Genomic DNA, 22,207 nt, shown 5'->3' on the forward strand with positions numbered 1-22,207 from the left:
CTGGGAAGGAGAGCAGGGTCAGATTAAGGTCATCAGGTGAGAGGGAGTTAACCTATACTGGGTGCTTTGTTTTTTTTTTGCAATTAATTTTAACAGCTTTATTAAGATATGATTCCTATATCATACTCATTTGAACTCTGTAAACTCAGTATGTTCTATGTGTTCACTGATATGTACAACCATTACCATTGTGAACTTTAGAGTATATTGTCTCAAAGAGCCCAGCCAGTGTGGCTAAGTGGTTGAGTATTGACCCATGAACCACGCCCCAATTGCGGCAGGGGTTGAGCCTGCAACTGAGGTATGTGCCCTTGACCGGAATCAAACCCGTGACCCTTCATTCTGAGGGCCAATGGTCCAACCACTGAGCAACCCTTTTAGGGCTGGTTTGCATTTTTAGATTTTATACAATCGAGTCCGATTCCCAGTAGTCTTACCAGCTGATATTGAACCTTCTAGGAATATTTGCAAGTGTGTTCTTTCAGATATTGCCGCTATTCCTTCCGCCTGCTCTGGAAATGAATCTGATTTTGAATGTGCTCTCATGTCTCAGACCGGCACAGTCTTGGGTTCCGGTAGCAGCTGTTATTATACCTGACCTTCTGCATACAGGGAGCCCTAAGCTCTTGAGGTAATCGCTTGCATTCATCTTCCTTAATCTTCTTTGCTGGGCAGTGAGAACTCAAACAATAAGGAGTCTGGAGAGTGTGGGAGGCACAGCTGCTTGGGATCCCGGTGTCTGTTTCTCATTTCTCTGGAGTCCGTGCCAAGATGCCCTCCTTGCTCGGTTTAAAGTGTCTGGGGAAATTGTGCGGCTCTGAGAAAAGCAAGGTCGCCTCCTCTGAGAGACCCAGCTCCAGAGGCGCGTACCGGAGGCTGGTGGTCAAGGATGTGAGTGTCAGTGGGAGCCCCTACCCCACGCACAGACGTGCCACCATCACCCACCTGCTGTTCCTGCACCCTGAGGTCTGCTGCCCGTCCCAGCACGTGCTTAGCAACGTTGATCCTCCGGGTAAGTGAGAGAGCCCGCTCTGGACATGGCTGTGTGTTTTCTGATTGGCTAAATAATAAAGGACTATCTAGAACCATTCTTCCATAACATATTCTTCCAAGGAAACACGATGCTTAGTGTGTAATTAATGGGGTGAGGGTGGGAGGAATGGAGACTGTAACTTAAATACAGCTGGGGAGCTAAATTCTGAGGGTGTTTTTGTCCATGATTTATAATCTTAGTAATAAATGTGTCTCTTTGCGAACTTGGTACTAATAATTGTCAAAGTAGGAAGTATGATGGGAAAGAAAGATTTTTAACGATAGATGCTGTTCTTTCATGTGATAGCTGATGAATGGAAAAGAAATACTGAGGGCAGCCCATTGACATGAGCCAAGAATGACCTTGACATGAGGAAAGAATAGCCTTGACATGAGGAAAGAATGACCTTTACATGAGGAAAGAATGACCTAAGTAAAGTTGAGGTCTAAACTGTGTCACTGCCTCCGAAAGGCTCATCTTATGAAATATCTACAAACAAAAGAAGAGAAAGCGTTTATAATGTTGAAAGAACTTGTTGAGGCTTCTTTTCAATGAAGCTCATTGAAACGTGGTCACTGGCCCATCTGCCTGGAAAGAAGTGAGGAAAGCCCAGGCTGAGGACAGGGGAATTGGACCTGGGAGTGCTCAGACTCTGAAGTTATAATGGTGCCTTTATTCATGATGATGACACCCACCCAACCACTCACTCCTTGTCAACATCAGCACCAGAGCTAGTACAGGAGGCAGGAGGGTCTTAGCCACGGGCCCTACAAATATGTGAAGATGAGCCACATGAGCCAGAGAGCAAAACAAATACCATGTTAGGCAGCTGGGAAGGAGAGCAGGGTCAGATTAAGGTCAGGTGAGATAAGGGAGTTAACCTATACTGGGTGCTTTGGTTTTTTTTTTTGCAATTAATTTTAACAGCTTTATTGAAATATAATTCCTATATCATACCCATTTGAACTCTGTAAACTCAGTATATTCTATATGTTCATTGATATGTGCAACCATCACCATTGTGAACTTTAGAATATATTGTCTCAAAGAGCCCAGCCAGTGTGGCTCAGTGGTTGAGTATTGGCCCATGAACCAGGAGGTCACAGTTTGATTCCTGGTCAGGGCACATGCTTGGGTCCCAGGCTCAATCCCCAGGGTAGGGCGTGCAGGAGACAAGATGATTCTCTCTCATCATTGATGTTTCTGTCCCTCTCTCCCCTCTCCTTTCCTCTCTCTGAAATTAATAAAAACACTTAAAAAAAAGAGAGAGAGAGACAGAGAGATAATCTTTGCCCTTTAAAAAACACTTAAAAAAAGAGAGAGAGAGAGACAGAGTGATAACCTGTGCCCTTTAGCTACTACCCCACCCCCACCCCAACCTCTCCACCCCACCCTCAGCCTTAAGAAACCACTAATCTGCTTTCTGTCTCAAAAGATTTCCCTCTTCTGGACATTTCAGATGAGTGAAATCCATAGAATAGTTTTTGTCTAGCATGTTTTCTAGGCTTATTCATATTGTCTCATGTGCCAGTACTTCATTCCTTATTGTGGTTAAATAATATTCCATTGTCTGGATAGACCACGTTTTGTTTATTCATTCATCAGTGGATGGACATTTGGATTGTTTCTGCCTTTTGGCTATTGCAACCATTGCTTCTGTGAACAATCATATATAAGTTTTTGTGTGGACATATGTTTTCCATTTTCTTTGGTGCATACCTAGGAGTGGAATTTCTCAGTTACATAGTAACTCCTATGTTTAACCTTCTGAGGAACCCCCAGACTGTTTTCCAAAGTGGCCACACCATTTTACATTCCCACCAACAGCAATAAAGGTTCCAATATCTCCACAAGCTTGCCAACACTTGCTATTATCTGACATTTTTATCCTAGTCATCCTAGTGTGGCCTCTAGTGGTATGAAGTAGTATTTTATATCTGGCTGTACTGAGCTTTCATTGGAACAGGGAGGGGCTGGCTAGTAGATCAGTGCTAAGGCAGGACAGGACACCAGTCCAACAAGGCTGGTATTGGCAGTTCCTTGGCTCTCTTACTCCCCAACAGTCTCCACCCTTTTTAGGGGAGCTCAGAGTGGGATGGAGAACACATGACGTCTGCCCCTGGCCCCCTTATAAGCTACCCTACCTTTGTTCAGAACCAGTTGGCCATGCCTATTGCAGTTAGGGCACCTCTCTCAAATGTTGGTTTGTATGCTGGCAGATACCTGAAATTCTTTATTGAGAAAAAAAGGTTATTCCACAATTAGAGGTAAAAACTAAACATTCTATTTCCGCTGGAGCTAATGCTTTATTGTGAGTGAGTCTGGTGCTTCTACTGAAAGAGATTCAAATCAGACTCTTGGGAATGAGCTGTTGATGCTCATGAAAGAGATAAGGTCTGCCCATGGGAAAAGGCAGGAAGTCAAAGGGAGACCAGGTAAATAGTGGTTGGATGAGAGTGTGCTGGACAAAAGCTTGTCAGTAGTTTCAATCACAAGAGAACAAGAGAATCAACAGTATCAAAGAGAGTCCTGGGTGAAGGGAAGGGTACCCACCATTGAGATATCCGTATCTTAGTGGAGGCAGATAACGAAATTGAGGTGATTAGTTCACTGTGTGGCTTTGGAGTTGGACATTCCAGAATTTAAGTCCCTATTCTTCTGCTTACTAATTATATTATTTGGGGAAGTTAAATCTCCAGGTCATGGTTTCCCCATCTGTAAGGATGCAGAAGAATGCATACCTTATATGATTGCTATGAGCAGGTCTTCCCCTAGGGTCTATGGGTCCATAAGCCATATATATATATAAAAATATATATATCTTTGTGAGGCCTTTGTATTGTACAAATAATTTGAGTTGCTCCAAATCAGTGTGTCAACCACCTACCTAATCTTGCTCAACTATGGGAAAGAAATGCTATGGCAGCCTGAGAGAGTGAATGTTCACTGGACTTCCTTCCTGGACTTGAACTGGGTCCAGGGCCTGAGATAGCTCATCAGCAGGAGCCCCAGAGCTGCTCAGGGCATCTGGTCAACCTTCTGCCCAGCATAGGAGAGATGTAGAGGATCATGAGAGAGCCGCCTAGAGAACACTGCTGGCCCCAGCTGGTCCTAAGAAAGGGGCTTAGACATTTTGGAGGAAGGTATAGTTTGGGGCAGGGGCTCTGCTTGCCCAAGTCTAAGGGAAGTATTGATTATGAAGATTAAATAACAACATGCATATCAAAGTTCTATAGCAGCACCCACATGCATCCACTAAATTTTAGCTACAAGAGAAACAATAAGATAGTTTATTACTTTTTTAGAAATGATTTCTGTTGTTTGCCTTTTTACTGTTGTGATGCAATAGAGGTCCCCCGGGACTATAAACCCAGCACAGGAAGTGGGATTCCCAGGAAGTGTCTCCGTGTGCTCGGAGCATCCTGTTTAGGACAGGGGCTTGGAGGAAGCGCACCTTCCTGCAGTCAAGCGTGTCCTGTGCTCGTGGAGCCGGGAGCATTCAGGAGCAGCTCCTGGCAGGACACTCGGGGGTATTTGGCAAAGGCCCCCTGCAGCTGCCAGAAAGACCTCAAGATGCCGCGGCTTCCTGTTGTTGTCAGGGCTCAGCTCCTGTTTGGGTTGTGTGGGGCTCCATGCTTTTCCCAGTGCCCCGCCACGAGTCTCTCCTTTGTCAGGCTCAAAACAACCCTCGGAAATCAGCAGGAAAGGAACTGTTTTCCCCATTTAAGAACAAACAAGGAACTGGCAAGAAGCTGGGACATGTAGAGGAAGCAAATGTATCAGGGAACATAAAAGAATAGCTTCTGCACATGGATGTAACCCTCTCTGACTGTGGATGCAGTAACGATCTAGAGCAGTTGTCATTCATTGAGGGCCTGCTTTGTCTCCACCATTGCACCAAGTGCTTGCTAAGTGTCCCACTTAATATTCCTAATAACTCAACAAGCAAGCACGTCTTGCGTTTAGTCCTCCTTTTACAAATGCGGAAACTGAGGCATCTGCAGTTAAAAGTCACACAGGGAGTCCGTGAAAGAGCTAGACTTGGACCCAGGTTGGCCTGACACCCACGTTCAGGTCTTGACCATCATGCTGGATGGTCCCACCCTAGGAGCATAAGGGCAAGTCATCCGTGAGACTTGCTGAGCACGGGCACACTTATAACTAGTAAATAATGTAAACTTACTACCTTAGCTACTCACATTGACGATTCTCTTATAAAATAAGTTATTTGTGCCAGGAAAATTAGCAAACATCTCTAGTTCATAAATATAAGTATCTGTACATGATTTTCTCCTCACCCTACTGTAGGAGCTTAAAGTAAGTTTTTTCATTCGTTTGTTTTAATATATTTTTTATTGATTTCAGAGAGGAAGGGAGAGGGAGAAAGAGATAGAAACATCAGTGATGAGAGAGAATCATTGATTGGCTGCCTCCTGCGTGCCCCACACTGGGGATCGAGCCCAGGCATGTGCCCTGACTGGAAATCGAACCATGACCTTCTGGATCATAGGTTGACACTCAACTACTGAGCCACACTGGCCGGGCTAGAATCCTTGTTCTTTCTGTCCTTGTGAGCTTTTGGGTCTAGCACAAATGAATGAGCATATTTAGGGCAACTTCCTTCTTGACAAACAAACAAGAAGAGGCTGGCACTGTTATCAAAAGCCCCAAGGACATCTGGGAAGGATGCAGTGATTATGTTGTCAGCTGAGTCCAAATCCCAAAGCAGAATGTTCTGCCCTTGAGACCAGGGACCAAAGTAGACATGGCAGTGCCCTCCTGGAAAAGCAGCTCATGTTCCTGAAGGCAGGAAGGTGACTGTGCTCTGTGTCAAGCACCTGCTGTGCAGTACAGTCCTAGGGATCATCTTCATGTGGGATGGTCTCCCCAAGACCCAAATGCTCAGGTTTACCACAGCACTGAGGGAACCTCGTGGGGTTTATACATTATTGTTTAAACACTGAAGTGCTCTCAACCTGTTTTGTTATATGCTCGGAACATATAACACTGTAATTCTATAGCTTTTCTTTTCATGTTCCCTTTCATCCCATTTGCTATCACTAATCCCAACCCCATAGAGCAGACACATATATCGAAGGGCCAGGAAGGTCATGGACATGTGGGCCAAAAGCTAAAAAGGACTTTGTTGTCCACAGTTTGAAGAGCATCTTCCTCAAGTCTCCTTGGAGCTGTATTATCATGATGTCAGAGGCTGTGTTGGGAAAACATTTTTAATACTGTGTAGACCTCAGACTCAGCGTGAAGTGTTTGACCTGGCTGTGGAAAATGTGTACCCTGGGAGATACGGCAAGGGGGGCGGGAGGGCGTCCGGTTCTCTTGAGTGACGCCTTTGACTGGTGGCTGTTCTGAACACATAGTGGAAGCAGGAATCTGGGCTTGCAGTTCCTCCGCCCACCAGGCCACCATCGCCACGTCTGGTGTATTGATGGAACGTGGTTCCCTCAAAACAGCCACCTCAGTTTGACTTTTATTCTGCTGGGGATGGAAATGAGAGGTGGCAGGCAGTTTCTTCTGTCTGGGGAGGACAGAAAGAGAGAGATTTGAGATTTCAGCTCTGGGATAAAGCATCAGATGTTTGCATTTCTTCTTTGATGTGTAGTTATCAATAACCCTATTGACTTCCTCAGGCTTCCTATTCCATTAGTTTGATCCTATTTCCCAGAAACATAGTTTTCAGCCCTTGCCAGTCCGGCCCTGCCTGTCCATCATGTCCTACCATTAGCCCACACCAGACTTCTTTGTCACAGAGGTTTGAAGGACCCTGTCACCTTGGGCCTCCCTGTATGTGCTGTTCTGCTGCCAAGCACCCCCTCCCGGTTCCTCAGAAAGGGTTCACTTAAGCTTGTCCTCCGCTGGCAGGCTCATCTTACCCTCGCCCCACTTTCTCTGTGCTTCCACAGCATCCTGTACGTATGGCTGCTGGAGTTGCCTGTTGCTAAGCCTCTCTTTCGGCACCTCAAGTTCCTCTCTCTCTGAGGGCACACAGGGAGCTACAGTCATATTTTTGTTCCATTATAGCACCTGGCATGGAAATAGGCTGTAAACATGCAAGTTAATGAATGAATGAATGTTTGCAGAAATCAAATCACTGTGCTAGAATGCAGTGGACATGAAATTGTCTCCCTGTCTTCAAGTAGCCGAGGCTAGGAGAAGCAGTATGGTGCAGTGTCCGCGAATTCAATCCTGTGGGGTCAAACTACCCAGCTAAGTTCAAAGCTCAGCACCACTCTTTTTAGATGTGTGATCTGAACACATTACTTAGTGCCTCTGAGCTTCAGGTTTTTAAGAAATATTTTTATTGATTTTAGAGGGAAAAAGGGAGAGAGAGAGAGAGAGAGAGAAACATCGATGAGAGAGATATCCATTGGCTGCCCCCTGCACGCCCCCCACCAGGGATGTGCCCCGACCTCGAGAATCAAATCAGCAACCTTTTGGTGCAAAGGATGACACCCAACAAACTGAGCCACACCGGCCAGGACTGAACTTCAGTTTTATCACAAGTAAAGTGTGGATAGTACTACCTGCATTGCTGTCAACACCTTCCCACAGGGAGGGGGGCGCGGGGCGGGCTGAGGCCCAGAGAAGTAGAGTGACTTTCCCAAGCTCTGCTGTGTAAGTTAGAGGTGGAATTAGGTAAAGAGCAAGCCTTCCTTCTCCCCATCTAACATGGCAGGAGAGAAGACAGGGGATTGTGAAGTGTTTCAGTTCAGTTGAGATTCAGCTCAGGTGAAGCTGTCCTGCAAAGTCTCTTCAGACTTTCCCTCTTTAGGGGCCTTCCTAATGCCACACTAATGCCCATCCAGCACCTTCTGCTTGGTCACATCTGTCTGTCTGCACGTCTCTCCCTGCCTGGATTCTTATTGGCAGGAAAATGGTCTTCATGGTCTTTGTGTCTCCAGTGTATAACACAGCACTTGATAAATAAGGTACTTCATACAGTTTCAAAATTAAGATATAATTCACATGCCATGAAAATATGCCATTGAACATGTGGCTGTGTTTTTAAGGATATTCACAGAGTTGTGCCACCATCGCCACAATGTAATGGCAGAGAGTTTTTATCACCCCTGAAAGCAACCTTCCCCATTGCCGACCCTCCCCAACCCCTGGCAGCTACTGATCTACTTTCTGTCTCAATGGATTTGCCTATTCGGGACATTTCATACAAATGGAGTCACACAATCTGTGTCCTTTTGAGTCTGGCTTCTTTCACGTAGTGTGATGTTTTCACGGTTCATCGATGTTGTAGCATCTATTACTGCTTCATTCCTTTTTGTGGCCAAATAATATCCCATTTTATGGATATACCACATTTGGTTTTCTACTCATCAGCTGATGGACATTTGGATTGTTTCTGCTTTGGGGGTATTATGAATAATGCTGCTGGGAACACTGTGTGGACATATGTTTTCAATTATCTTGGATATATACCCAGGAGTGGGACTGCTAGGTCACATGGTAACTCTATATTTGACTGTTTGAGGACCTTAAAAATCACTTCTCCCGTGACTACATTATTTTGCATTAAAATTGCACTTAGTACACTTTTAAACTAAGTCAAAGCTGTTCCCCAAATAGTTTTCACTAAAATGAAAAATCCCATGTGTGCATTCATGTCTAGTTGCATCCTGAGTCGTCATCTTCAAAGCCCCTTCTGTCCCTACAATGTAAAGGTCTGCAAGCATATCATGTAAAGGAAGGTGGGACCTGAACCAAGACATTAGCTGGTTCCTTTCTTCAGGCTGCAGGTGCCTTCGCCCCCACGATGTGTTTGGTTGCTGTTTAGAGCTCTTTCCTCATCCAAGTTCTGTAGCCATAGATAGTAACTGAAATGAATCAGAGGACCTCAGGGATGTTCTGACTCACGGTGCCCAGAAAACTCCAGCTCACAGAGGTTGGCATGTAGCTCAGTGGAGAGGGGGCATTCCCATGACACAAAATGGGTCCCCATGGAATAAGAATGGGCCTGGGAATAAAATTCGAAGTATTGGAGCCACTGCCAGCACCAGGCTTCTCCCTTGCCATCCATCATGACCTGGATCATTTTCTAAGGTCATTGTTGACATCACTAGACTATGTGGGGGTGCTTAACTTTTGCTCTCCTTGTAGAATGAATCCAGTTCTGTTTCCTATCACTCTTTTCTCTGAAGTGCTATCATGTGATTTCAGTATGTAGCTGGCTATGTTCATCTGTTATCTTTTCCTCAGGCCAGACCTGTCCCTGAAGGGTACAGTCAACCTCTGTAATCACTTGGTGGCGAGCTCCATTGCAGGGACACTGACTGCTTCATAATAAATAACTCTGAATCCAATTGTTGAGGTCATCAGTTGTTCTACCGTTATCATTGATGGAAATGCTATGTGCTGTTCTTTTGTTTAGTAATATTTCAGCTGAATTTGATCTAACATAGACCATGGTTCAGTTAGTCTATTTTAAGAGTTTAAAGAGGATTCAAGCAGCTACTTCCAACACATTTCTTGGTTAGTTTATCTAGATGCCAGGAGCGGTCTAGTTCATTTTCTATCAGTAACAGCTGGTGAAAGATATTGAACCCAACCAACTTTCTGGAACTCTTCCTGTATTTGGGGAGGCCCACACTCTACTTGAAGCTTTCCTCTCTCTCATTTGCTAAGTGACAAGCATTCCTTCCTTCAAATCTTTCTAGCAGTTTCTCAGTATCTCTACTCCAGTCCCCTTCTACCTCTTTTCAGAGTTATTTACATACTCATGCTATTTGCCCTGCTAGAATGTAAAGTCACTGAGGGCTTACCCTAGACATCTTTGCTCTCTATACCACTGTCAGCCCCCTTTCTGTGAGGTTTCATGTATTGTATGTACTCAGTAAATATTTGTTACCTACAATTAATGAGTCAGCAGTAATTTATTTCTCTTCATTCTTCCCTGATTTTGCCCACTTTGCCTTCAATTGTGTGATGCTTTGGTTTAATGCTGTTTTTGTGGCTTAGTTGCTTTTTTCTGTGTGCAGATCTACTATCCACTGAATTGTATTGGTAAATGCTCAGCACTCTTTTTATTCAGAGAGGGAAAAACATGTTGTGTAATCCAGATCCAAAACCAAGAAGAATATAAGTTCTAATAATATCCCTCCCTGTCTTCTCATTTACTCAAACCCCAACAAACCCAATACAGAGGCAGAGTGTTTTCCATCTTGCTGGGGAATGGTGAGAAGGGAGGAAGGGAATAAAACCACCTTCTATACCTCTTTCAAAAATATGCTGACTTGGCATATGGCATATAGTACCAGCACAATCTTTGGTTGAATTGCAGCAACATGTAGCTACTTAAAAATGTTTAAAGAGAGCCCATGTATATGTGTAAATACAATGGAGTTCCTATATAATAAAAGGGTAATATGCAAATCGACCGAATGGCAGAATGACCGGCTGCTCTGATGTGCCCTGACCACCAGAGGGCAGACGCTCAATGCAGGAGCTGCCCCCTGGTGGTCAGTGTGCTCCCACAGGGGGAGCGCTGCTCAGCCAGAAGCCAGGCTGATGGCTGGCGAGCGCAGCAGTGTTGGCAGGAGCCTCTTCTGCCTCTGCAGCAGTGCTAAGGATGTCCAACTGACATCCCCCGAGGGCTCCTGGACTGCAAAAGGGCACAGGCAGGGCTGAGGGACACTCTCCACCCCCCAAGTGCATGAATGTTGTACACTGGGCCTCTAGTCCTATATAATAAAAGGGTAATTTACAAATAGACCAAATGGCAGAACAACCGAACAACCAATCAAAGCGTAATAAGCTAATGATATGGTAAGGCTGCTCAACCGCTCACTATGATGTGCACTGACCACCAGGGGGCAGATGCTCCAACCTGTAGGTTAGCTTGCTGCTGGGGTCCGGCAGATGGGGACTGAGCGAGATGGGCCGGACATGCCATGGAGCCCTCCCGCGGTCCCTCCCCGGCCCAATCGTACACCGGTGGGGTCCCTCAGCCTGGTCTGTGCCCTCTCGCAATCTGGGACCCCTCGGGGAATGTCGAAAAGCTGGTTTCAGCATGATTCCACAGGCCACTTCTCTTGGGAGGGTGCCAGACACAGCGCTCATTGCTGGTGAACGCTGCTATGGCAGCGCGAGCCTCTCCCAATCAGGGACTGATTGGGCGCAAGCCCATGGCAGGCACAGTGGGGCCAGGATGAGCGGGAGTGGCAGGTAGGAGCTGCAGGCGGCATTGGACTTCGGTTTCAGCCTGATCCCTGCAGGCCACCCCGAGGGACTCCACCCGTGTACAAATTCGTGCACTAGGCCTCTAGTATTATTATAAAATGACTCATTTCTATAGAGCTTGATAAATGTCATGAAGCACATCCTTTCCCCTAAAACAACTGCAGGCTTAGAAGACATTGGGGGGCATATTTGTCTATGAGGCAGTTGTTAGATCTGACCCCTGTGACCTGAGTTAATCCAAGTAGACTCATTTACATATTCTAAAGGAGGAAGCACTTCAGCACAGTGTGTGTGCATTCAAATTCCATTGTGTTTGTACAATAAAATGATCCAATTAATTATTGATTCTCTTGAGAAACAATAATCTATTCTGTCTGATGAGCATCTTTGGTCTCCTCAGGGTAGTATTCTCTTTAGAATCAATCTGTCTCTGTAATTAAAGTTGAGGACTAGTTGAAAGTGATCAGTAGATCAAGACAAATTGTTCCTTCTTCTTAAGCATAAAAAATATGGATAACTGAGATTCTCTTTTGTGCTGACCTCCCCCACTCCACCCCCCAAAAGCAGACCCCAGGGCAAGGATTCAAGGGCATGTCATTTATTTGATCCCAGGAAACACTGATAAGGAACTGAAGCTAATAAAAGGTGAATTATCAAACTAGTTACCAGTGTGGGCAGCCAAAGCTCAAGTGATTGGGAACTCTGGGAGATAGTGCAGAGCATACCTCGGGGATATCTTAGCCGAGGGACTAGGAAGCTGGGGTATTTATCTGCCACCTCCCCACCTGTCATTGTTTGAAAGCTGCTTTCAGGTGCATTAACTCACTGATTGTGATGTTACTAGGCTTGACTTGTAGAGGTGAATGCCAAGGAGATATGAACAATCCAAGAGGGAGGAATGTACTAGTATGTATAGTGTACAACAGCACATGGAGATCTCCCAGGAAGCCAGGAAATGCTGAGCAGCCGGGCCTCAGGAAGCTGCCCTGGGACCATCAGTTCAGTTTTGGGGAACATCTTACGGTCCTCCCCTCCAGCTGGCCTCCTCTGACACACCACCCCTTGGAATGTTGGTATCTGCATGTCTCTGGAAGACTACCCCAAGCCTGGCCTTACTTGATCTTTTAATACATAGAAGTACCTGCTACTGACTGGGACTTCTCTATATGTCTCTGAGTTCAGATTCCCAGGCATGAAAACCTAATTGGCTCAGCCCATTTTTTCCAAGACAGGATATAAATTTTAAGTGTTTGGCCCTCCGATGTATGGTTTCCTCCATTGCCCCATGTCTGCTAACAATTCAGTGAGCCATACCCAAGGTGAGAAGTCATATGGCTCAGTGCCTACTTGAAAGAGGGACAGATGGGATGAAAAGAAGATGGAGGACCCAAGGCATAGCATTACACACACCTGGGCAGGACTCTATGTTGATAAGTGAAAGTCTTGTCATGAGGAATTCCATGGTATTTTCATGAATATGCAGGTTAAATACCTAGAAAAAAATAAAACCCTCTGTGGCTGTCCTTAAAACCAGTGTATCATCTTCCCCCCCCCCTCATTCAGCAGCCTCTCTGGAGGAAAGATGCTATGGAAATTCTAGATAGAAATAAATTAGCAACAATTTTGGCTCTTGCACTAAGAACCTGTATATAATCAGTACAAAGGTAAAGGTGTGCCATCTCCCTTTTCTTAAAGAAACCCTGAAATATATTTGCCTTGTGATAGATACCCTTTGCCTTCCCAAGTCCAAGAAACAGGAGTTGAAGTATAAAAGCAGTATATTCTCCAAGCAAAGATGAAGCAATTGGGTGATGTGGTTTGAGAGCTCCTATGAGATGTTTAGAGCAAGAATCCTGGACAGTTAGGTGCAAATCACCCTCCCTGCTGTGAACACAGGGACAGTAGCACTCTTGTACTTCTCTCCTACCCACCTCCTGATTTCTGTTGTTGTACTATTGTTTTCATATTGTTCTTTACTTTCTTTGTTCCTAACATTGCCATTCTCTTCTATCACCATAATGCACTAATTTGGCATCTCTTTTATATTTAATAGAATTCATTGCTAGTCCTTTTACTGTAATATTTGCATTCTGAGTTTATTTTGACTCATCTCTTAGTTGGCTAGATGTTGTTGTCAGGATGTTTTCCTGTGAAGAGTTTGTGGTAGTATTTCAGGAGCACCTTTCTGTTTGTGGTGGTTGGCCATTGCCTTTATGTCTGAACAACATTTTGGCTGCATGGGAGTTTCCCTCAAGACTTCCAGGTGTTACTGTGTGGGTGATAGGTCTCTTCTGTCTGGATATCTGGAGAATGGTATCCTTTGAAAGTCAAAAGCTTAGGCCAAGACTTGGAGTTGGCATTCTGTATTAAATTTCGCCTAAGTAGGATACCCATACTCTTTAAATCTTCATTTCCAGGACAGTCTTGTGTATTAGGTCTTTGAACACTCTGCTTCTTAGGTTCTGTACTTCTAGGACAAGTTTTTTTCAGTCTTCCTTTTTTTGTACATTTGGTTTTCTCTCATTGTTTTTGGCTCTTTCTTCCGCATTCATCCAGATCAACTCAAACTTTGTCCTATGTTAGGGATTAGATATTTCCTCAGTGTCTATTCTGTTCTTGGGTGTTTCCTTCATTACTATTATACTCTCTTGTCCTCAGCTTTTGTTTCTTACTTCTGCAACCTTTTTCTTCGTCTCATTCTGTTGTGTCATTACTTCACCCTTGAACTCTTTTTAACTTCATGCACAAATTCAACAATTGGCATCTTTGCCGACTCCCCTTCCCTCTAGTCACCACACAGAAGCCAGAGGATCCTGTGGAAATGACAGGCAGATCATGCGACTTTCTCCGTGACTTCCCACCTCACTCACGGTAAAAGCCAAGGTTTTGCAATGACCCCTAGGGCCCTAACTCCGTGGCCTCTCCAACTCCACTCCTGCTGTCAGTGCCTCGGGCCTCGCTGGCCTCCTCACTGCCTGGAACACACCAGGTGAGCTCCCAGCTCAGAATCCTTGCTGTTATTATCCCTCTGCCTCGGATCTTCAGGCTGACGCAAATGCCCTCGAAGAGGCCTTCCTCCACCACTCACTTAAAACCACACTCCTGACCCAACACTCTCCACCTTCCAGCTTAGATATTTCTCCATAGGATTTACCGCTCTCTATCGTATTCTGTTGTAAATTGATGAAGCAGTAAAAACTAAATAACAATCGTCATTACCCTTCATCGCACTCCTCCTTGCCAGCACTTCCATTTCATACAGAGCAACTCTCATCCTCACCCCATTCTGGGTATATAATTGACAGGGCTCAGTGCAAAAGGAAAATACGAGGGTTGGGGCGGGGGGGAGGACACCTTATTCAATCAAAACATAGGAATAAAGTGCCATTAAAGGTGCTAAAATACAAAGTTGTTGTCCTAAATAAAGTAACATTTTTGTTTGTGTGTTTTTAAAGACTTTTTATTGAGTTTTACAGAGAGAGAGGATGGGGGAGGAAGAGAGAGAGATAAAAATATCGATGAGAGTTCAACATCGATTGGCTGGCTCTTGCACTCACTGGGGTTCGAGCCTGTCACTTGGCATGTGCCCTGACAGGGAATGCCCAAGTGGCAGGCTCGAATCCCAGCAACCTCTTGGTGCATGGGTCAACGCTCAACACTGAGCCACACTGGCCGGGCTAAAGTAACACTTTAAATTATTCATATGAATTTTACCTTGTATGCTTATACTGTGCAGGGCCCACTTTAAATAAAAATAAAATTCTTTCACTCCTATGTGGAATCACTGAACTTACACAATTAAGATTTCATAGATTCTAGGCCCATATGTATTTCTTCTTTCCGGAAGGGTAGGATTCCTGCCCACAACTAACGCCACTGTTTTTTATTTCTACCACATTCCACCAACACTCTACCTTTGGCTCAGTGAGGAAGGAAGGAGCGAGAGCAAGGGGAAATGGACTGCCCTCTCTTTTCCTTTCCTCTGTGTCATCATTTTCAGAGCAAGTGCTTGGCTAATACAGTTAGTAACGTGGGTAAGAAAAGATATCCTAACCTCCTCGGTTGTTTGTGTTTCCTGGAACACCATTGCCTGCCTTGTGCACTCGAGGCAGACATTCTGGTTTGAATGGGAATGAACTCTCATCACCCCTGTTTAGTCGATCGTAGATGTGAAACACTTGCCTTTGAGTCTCCCTGAATTCCCACACATCGTGGATCCGCTGGAATTCAGCGCTCACGGGCATGGCTAGCACTAAATGTGAATGGGGCAGCAGCAACACGTACTGCACGCATCTTGTCTGCTCGTGTGCACGCTCCATTGTCCCATTGGACTTCACTTACAAAACGCAAGTTCAAAGATAAAATTATTGCAGATTTCAGTATGTCAACAGCAAAGCATTAAACCAAATGGAGGCCCTTCTGAGCCCAAAGCCTATGCAGCTACACAGGTGGCATGTCCAGGAAGCCAGCCCTGTCCTCCACACACCCTCACATGTGGAGCATGTCATTGCCACTCACAGATGAGACTGAAACACACACACACGAAGAAAGTAATCTGCCCAAGGCCCCTCGGCCTGCGGCCCAGCTGGGGTTCCGACGCTGCTGTGTCAGACCAGGCTGCCTGTGTGGCCAGTGCGGCGTCATGGAACAACCGCTGGGTAGGAGGAAGGACACCAGGGTTTTGACCCATTTCTAAGTAATTGTGCAACCTTGGCAAGTCTGCCTTAGGACTCTGGTTTTCATCTCACATGTGCATGCAGTTCATGCCTATTTTTTCATACAAGTTAGAGTTTTTACAAACCAGAGTTGGTGGCATGATCCCTTTTCTCTTCGTACTAAAAAGTGGGGAAAGTCACTGAGGTGCGTGCTGGGTGACAGTGACACCTTCCTGTGGAAGCAAACGCAGGAATGGTTATGCAATGTGCATGCTTATTTGGCCTGTCCCTCAGGTGATGGCTGAAATGTCGGGGGAGAATGAGAGACATTGTTGCCTGGACACAGGCCAGGGCATCATTAGCGCCGTGAGGCTAAATGAGGGGAGCAAATGTCGGCTTTGTAAACCTTGCAAAATTGCTGTGACCCCCTCCACCCAATTTTTGTAATTGTCTCTCTATGTCAACCAGAGGAATGGTACTCGCTGAGAACGGTTAGTCACGATGGATAATTGACTTGCATCTTGAAGACTTGCTATGTGGGCCTGGGTACCATCTTCTCCTGTCCAGCCAACAACGAGTGCAGTCGGCCAAGTGATGCTATTCACCTGGCAGGTTCTAGTGTAAGATGTCCGAGAGCTAACAGAGGGTAAGGGATCAAGAGAGAAGATTGTTTTACACAGACAAGGCAACGTGCAACATTTCCAGTGTGCCAGGTCCTTTGGAAACGCCAAAGGAGTCAATGTATTGAGTGTATCTTGACTCAAAAAGTGTCTGTGTTGGGGGTGGGGGTGGGGGGAGGGAGGCTCTTTCATGACCTCTGTAAAAGGGAAGGCCCAATAAAGTCAAAGGAGGGTCTGTGGCTTTAAATTCTCGCAAACCGGATTCTTTCCTTAAGTGTAAAGTGTAATATTATTACCTCATCCATATAATTTAATGTTTTAAGGATTAAATGAGGTGATGAAGGTAAAGGGACTAGCATGGTGGCTGGCACACAGTAGGCACTCTGTAAAGGATGACAAAGTGGGAGTAAGGGGGCTTCACGAAATGACTCCCTGATTAGGTTTCTTTTCAGCTTGCTTTCTCTCCAAGGCGAATTGTTAGTTTGCATCTTAGCAAATGCTTTCAAGCAGTCGCTAAATTGGTTTATATATGAGACTGAATTTATTTTTAATTTAAGTCAGATTCTCAAATCAGTCTATTTGAGAGTAAAAATTAATACTTATCTAGTGTTTTGACTTGCTGTGGTAAGCTAGTGACATTCATTCCTTAGTATTGCTTAGTATGCTTAGTATTGCATTCCTACTTTGTGCCTGTCACTGTGTGCTAGAGACTCAAATGATTCTTTCCTTCAAAGAGCCCATAATCTCTTACAAAAATAATTGCTGTGGTAAGCTAGTGACATTCATTCCTTAGTATGCTTAGTATTGCATTCCTACTTTGTGCCTATCACTGTGTGCTAGAGACTCAAACGATCCTTTCCTTCAAAGAGCCCATAATCTCTTACAAAAATAAATGTGCACATTCTTCATTGCACTGTCTTCTTTCTTGATACCTTAGCCTTCATTAATTATTGGACCCTTTAAGATAGGCGAATAGCATCAGAATCTTGGCCTGTTGGGCTCATCCTTGGCTGGACAGTTAAGCACAGTAGTGACATGTAAGTACCAGAGAGATGGTATGTTGTTAGGGAAGGCACAGTATTTCTAGATGATAGAAAGTAATCATTTGCCATTCTAATAACTGTGTTTCTACCTGGAAAATATTTTTAAAGGATAAAGCTAATAGTAAACTGTTTTTGAAAATAACTCAGAGCTATTTCTGTACTTCTCAACTTCTCATGTACCTGAAATTAGGCTAAAATTTGTGAAACTCTTTACTATCAAAAGATCCATTGAATTCTGACTAACAGGTTCCAGTACACGTGTAGGAAAATGGCTGGTTTTATACTCACTCTATAGTTTCTATCCTTAGTGGATTATAAATAGGGAACATTAAATACACCTTAGAAAAGTTTTGTAATTTTCTCAAGCTGCAACCTATTACTCAGAAGTGGTTTCTGAGAAAGATCATGGGGAAGTTTTGGATACAAACGTAAAATCTACTTTAAAAACTCGTGGAAAAGAACTTTGCTGGACACTGGTTCTGTGAGATTCATATGGAAAAAATTCTAAGAATTCTCGGTTGAGGACAAGAGAGTTAGTAGGATCAAGAGGGCTCAGACATTTAAGAATTTTTCTCAGACTGTAGGAAACTTTGGAACCATCACTTCCAATAAATTGTCATGGAGATTGCAGTGAGTGTCAGGATGTTTGTAAATCTCATGTCCTTTCCCCTCCCTTTATGCAGGCCGGTGTGCCAGGCCAGTGGTCCTTAGTCACTTAGGGAGCTGGCTGCAGCTCAGGTTTCATCTCCAGAGAATCTAGGCATCGACCTTGGCTGGGGGCCAGGTGGTGCATTGAAAGCACCCCTAGTATTCCTGTCCCCGGATGTCTGCAGACTGTGCTCTTGCGAGTCCGGAAAAGCACGGAACCATCCTTGCCTTCATGGAGCTCACAGCTGGGTGTGGACATGAAACCATTCCTCCAGAAGCATAAGCCAATTGGTGTGCTACTTTAAGTGGTGCGTGTGAGATGTGCATGGCTGTCATTTTATCCAGTTCACCAGGGAAATATTTAGATAAACTAATCAGCATGGACACTTTCTGGGCATCTGTTACATGGCCAGCAGTCTGTTCAAAACTGGACATGCTCACCCACACAACCCAGTTTGGAGGAAGGAGGCAACATGGTTGGAAACAGATCATGGTGGCCTTTGAAATGCGGCCAAATTCTTTTTTATCTTAACTTGGAAAGAAATTGATGGCTCAGGTTTAAGACTCCAACCACGTCACTTCTAAGGTTCACCCTCCAGAGCTCTCTGTGACCAACCACCCCAGCCTTAGTTTGCCTTCTCCTCGGAACAAGGAACCATTTGATACCTTCTCACTCTGTGACCTCCACTTGGAATGAGCTTCCCCCCTTTCTTACTTGGCAGCCCTGGCTTGTTCTCTCCTCCTGGGAGCCTCTCCTGGCTCCCTGCTGGGCTCAGCCTGCCCTGCACCCTGTGCACCCTTCTTCTGTCTTAGCACCTTCCTCATGTCCTTGAGAACATGCGCGCCTGTGCACCCTCTCCACTAGATGGTAAGCAACTCCCGAGCAGTGCTTTCTCCCTCCTTCTTTTGAAACTGCCAACCCAGTACCTGGCATCCAGTAGATGCTCCATAAATATCACAGGGAGGTTGCTAGACGTAAACATTAAATAGAAAGCAAATGAGGAACTCATTCTTGAGTTTGCTTTCAGCTGAATTCTGCCAGAAAGGACATGGAGGGCTCTTTTGCTAATGCGTCCGAAGGTGTGGAGGGATGCTACCTGGAAACCTGGGGTCCTTGGCCACAGCGGGGAACTGAACTTCCTGTCCCGCAGGTGCACGAGCAGCAGGCAATCCCCGGCTCCGTGGAAGAGAGAGAGCAATGAGGAAGTGGACTCGGGCAGGTCGCTGGTTTCCAGGCGGCAGCATTTCTCTCCATTGGCATGGCTCCTGGTGAAATGACACACTCTTGGAGTTCTGCCAAGAACGGCTGGCTGTGTGCTAACCAAGCTTTTCTCTCCAACAAAATGGTTTCTGTCCTCTGGTCCCTTGTGGACAAGCGTTGCTTCATTTTGTAAGTGAATGAAAAGGCGGCTTGGGCAATAAAACACCAAATAAAATCCCGAGTGGGTGTCTGTGGTGTGTGGTCTTATCTCATCCGAGCGCAATGAGATTAAGTCCTTTGGAAATCATTTCTAGAAATACGAAGAAAATGCCCCGCCGTCTTATGAGCTGTACATTTCTCATTGTTTTCCTGATATTATTTTGTTGCACTTCTTGCAGTTTTAACTGTCAAGTAGAAAATATCTCTGCTTTGCTTCTGAAAGCTCTGAACTATTCGGCCCCAGGCCAGGAGACAGAAACAATTTGGTTTTACTCTCCCACATTCCAAAAATAACTTGTCATATCCTCTTTGGTTATCTGGAAAGTGCAGAGTGGGTGCTTTTATTCTAAAGTCGCAGTGTCGGATGGTTGGGGGGACGTTAGCCATATGACTGTTATTGAGCAACTAAATGCTGGTGACTCACTCACTTTGACTGAGGTACAGGAAAATTCTTTCCATGGAAAACCCGGGAAGGGGGGGGGGGCTCTGAACCTCTCTGTAGTATTTTCCTTTCAAAAAGGCTTCTCTGCAAATGAATGGGCACCAGCTGTTACTCTGCCTGCTCAGGCTCCAAGCCTTTCTAAACCAGAGGGCCTGGCAGGTTAGCCACAGGGGCAGGCAGGTAGGTTCAGAACTGTCATAAGGAACCAATTTCATTAATAAACTTAAATCTTAGGGCTCAAAATGGCCCTGAGTAAAAGAGAAATTGAACTGATTGCATTGATAGTATCGGGAACACTTATGTGTGATTGGGTTGGGGCTAGAAACCCAATGGCATTTTACTGTCACATTCCATTAGGGACAGAGGGAGAAGCGGGAGGGAGGGAGGCCTGGAGCCCTGTTCCCTTGGCTTTGAGCTGAATGGCAGGAAGGCCTTGGAGAGAAGTGCCTCCATGAGGTGCTAATCTATTTATGCAGCAAAAATATAATCAAATAAAGTCACCAGCGAGGCCCACAGCACCAAACTAATTCGAGCTCTCGGAGGTTCACTTTGCTTGTCAGCATCCCCTTAGGGCTCTGGGAGTGATCAGGGTGGAGAAGTAGACACGTGCTGTTTCAGCCATGGAAACTGGGGGATGTAGAGGGCTCGTCTCCTCTGTGCTCTTAACCCTGCCCACCCCTCTGGACTGGAGGTCCTGCTGCTCTCATGCTTGGCTCGTATTTATGAATGGAGGGTGGAGACGCTGCTTCAAGGCTCTTCGGTGCTTACCCTCCAGCTGGCTGCTGACTTAGGAAAAAACCATGACCCTACAGGGCTGCCGCGGAGGCAGGGAGTAGTGTGGGTGAAGTATGTGTCACAGAAAAGGCGACCAGGGGTTGGAGTGGACTTAGCCCTATGACTGAGACACCCAAGCTATTAATAGCACAGCCCTGAGTCACAGAGGTAGGCATGTCACAGCTGCTTGAGATCTGCTACTGTGAACCATCAGAAAGCCCCACTAAAGGCCTGGCCCAGCCCCACCGGTGCAATTCAGCTATAAACACAACCCCCGAGTCAAAGATGAAGGGGTAGATCGACTTCATCTTTTCTATTACCCTGGCGCTCCTAGACCCAACAGTTACAATATTTGCAGTAAATACAGGCTCATGCTGGCTGTGCGTTCTGGTTGGGAAAGATGTGCTGGCCATCTGCTGCTCTTCGGGGGTGGGGCTGCGCCTGTCTTTTCGTCTCTTGCTCATCACATTGTCCCCACATGCTGGATGTATAGGAGTGCGGTGGGGACTAAACAAACCATCTGGGTTGGGGAGATGGGGTGGAATGGGGTGGGCCTCGGTGAACCCCCACGCCCTCTGCTCCCAGGAGAGTGACCTGTGACCCTGTGGGTCAGAAACCCCGAAAACCTTGTTAGAAGCCAAGGCTGCTGGGGTCAGGCTCAGGCTGGTGAGGGGTGCGGTGTGACTGCCCCTCACTTTGTAGCTACGGTTGCTCCCTCACATCTACACATCCAAGGAGTTGGTCCAGAAAAGTCCAATGAAGCAGGGAGAAGGTGGGAGTCAGAATCCTACCTAACTGGGTAAGTCAGGATTTTAATTTGATCCAGAATTTGATCCTGGAGGCGGAATTGAACCCTGAAAAGATCCTCTTCCCAGGCTCTCTGTCATTGTCCTAGTCCCCACCCTCAACCCCGCCCCCATTCAGGTAAGCCTGAATGGGGAGGGGGGGGAGGGACCCGCAGGGCAAATGGAGTGTCTTTATTTTTCATTTTAATTGAGCCTCCAGGACCTTAGAAGGTGGAGAGAATGAACTTGAAGGGAGCCACTAGCATCCCGTTGGACTCAGGCTAATTTTATTTATTCAGTGTGTCTGACAGAAGCTGTCAAAAGCATGAAAGCAGCAGGTCTAGGAAACGGATAAGCTAACAATTGACTAGTTTTACCGATCGGCACCGTCCCCGGCTGGCCCCCCTCTTCTGGCAATCATTTATCAGACAGCCCTCGGGAGGGGCCAGGCCCGCTTTCAGCGCGAGGAATGCAAGGTGGTGTCCATGGCCAGAGATTAGGGCGCTGGAATTTTGCATTTGTTTCGGCGGCGGCAGCTGTAGCGAGTGGTTTCGGCCGAAGGGCAGAGTCCCCGCGCA

The 22,207-nt window shown here is 45.8% G+C and overlaps 1 protein-coding gene across 11 annotated transcripts in view; it reads left to right on the plus strand.

Annotated features, from left to right (window-relative positions):
- ABLIM1 (actin binding LIM protein 1) overlaps positions 1-22,207 on the plus strand; it is a 187,168-nt gene that overhangs the window by 26,663 nt on the left and 138,298 nt on the right. For 10 of the 11 annotated variants that reach the window (XM_014546344.1, XM_014546346.1, XM_005874502.2 and 7 more), the window contains exon 1: positions 744-1,012. The exons of the other annotated variant lie outside the window; for it this stretch is intronic. In XM_014546344.1, coding sequence (XP_014401830.1) covers positions 772-1,012 — 241 coding nt within the window. In that variant the 5' untranslated portion in view covers positions 744-771. Of the gene's footprint in view, positions 1-743; positions 1,013-22,207 lie in introns of those variants that run through there. 11 annotated transcript variants of the gene reach the window in all.

This window comes from Myotis brandtii, unplaced genomic scaffold, assembly GCF_000412655.1.
Source record: "Myotis brandtii unplaced genomic scaffold, ASM41265v1 scaffold441, whole genome shotgun sequence".
Classification (NCBI taxonomy): domain Eukaryota; kingdom Metazoa; phylum Chordata; class Mammalia; order Chiroptera; family Vespertilionidae; genus Myotis; species Myotis brandtii.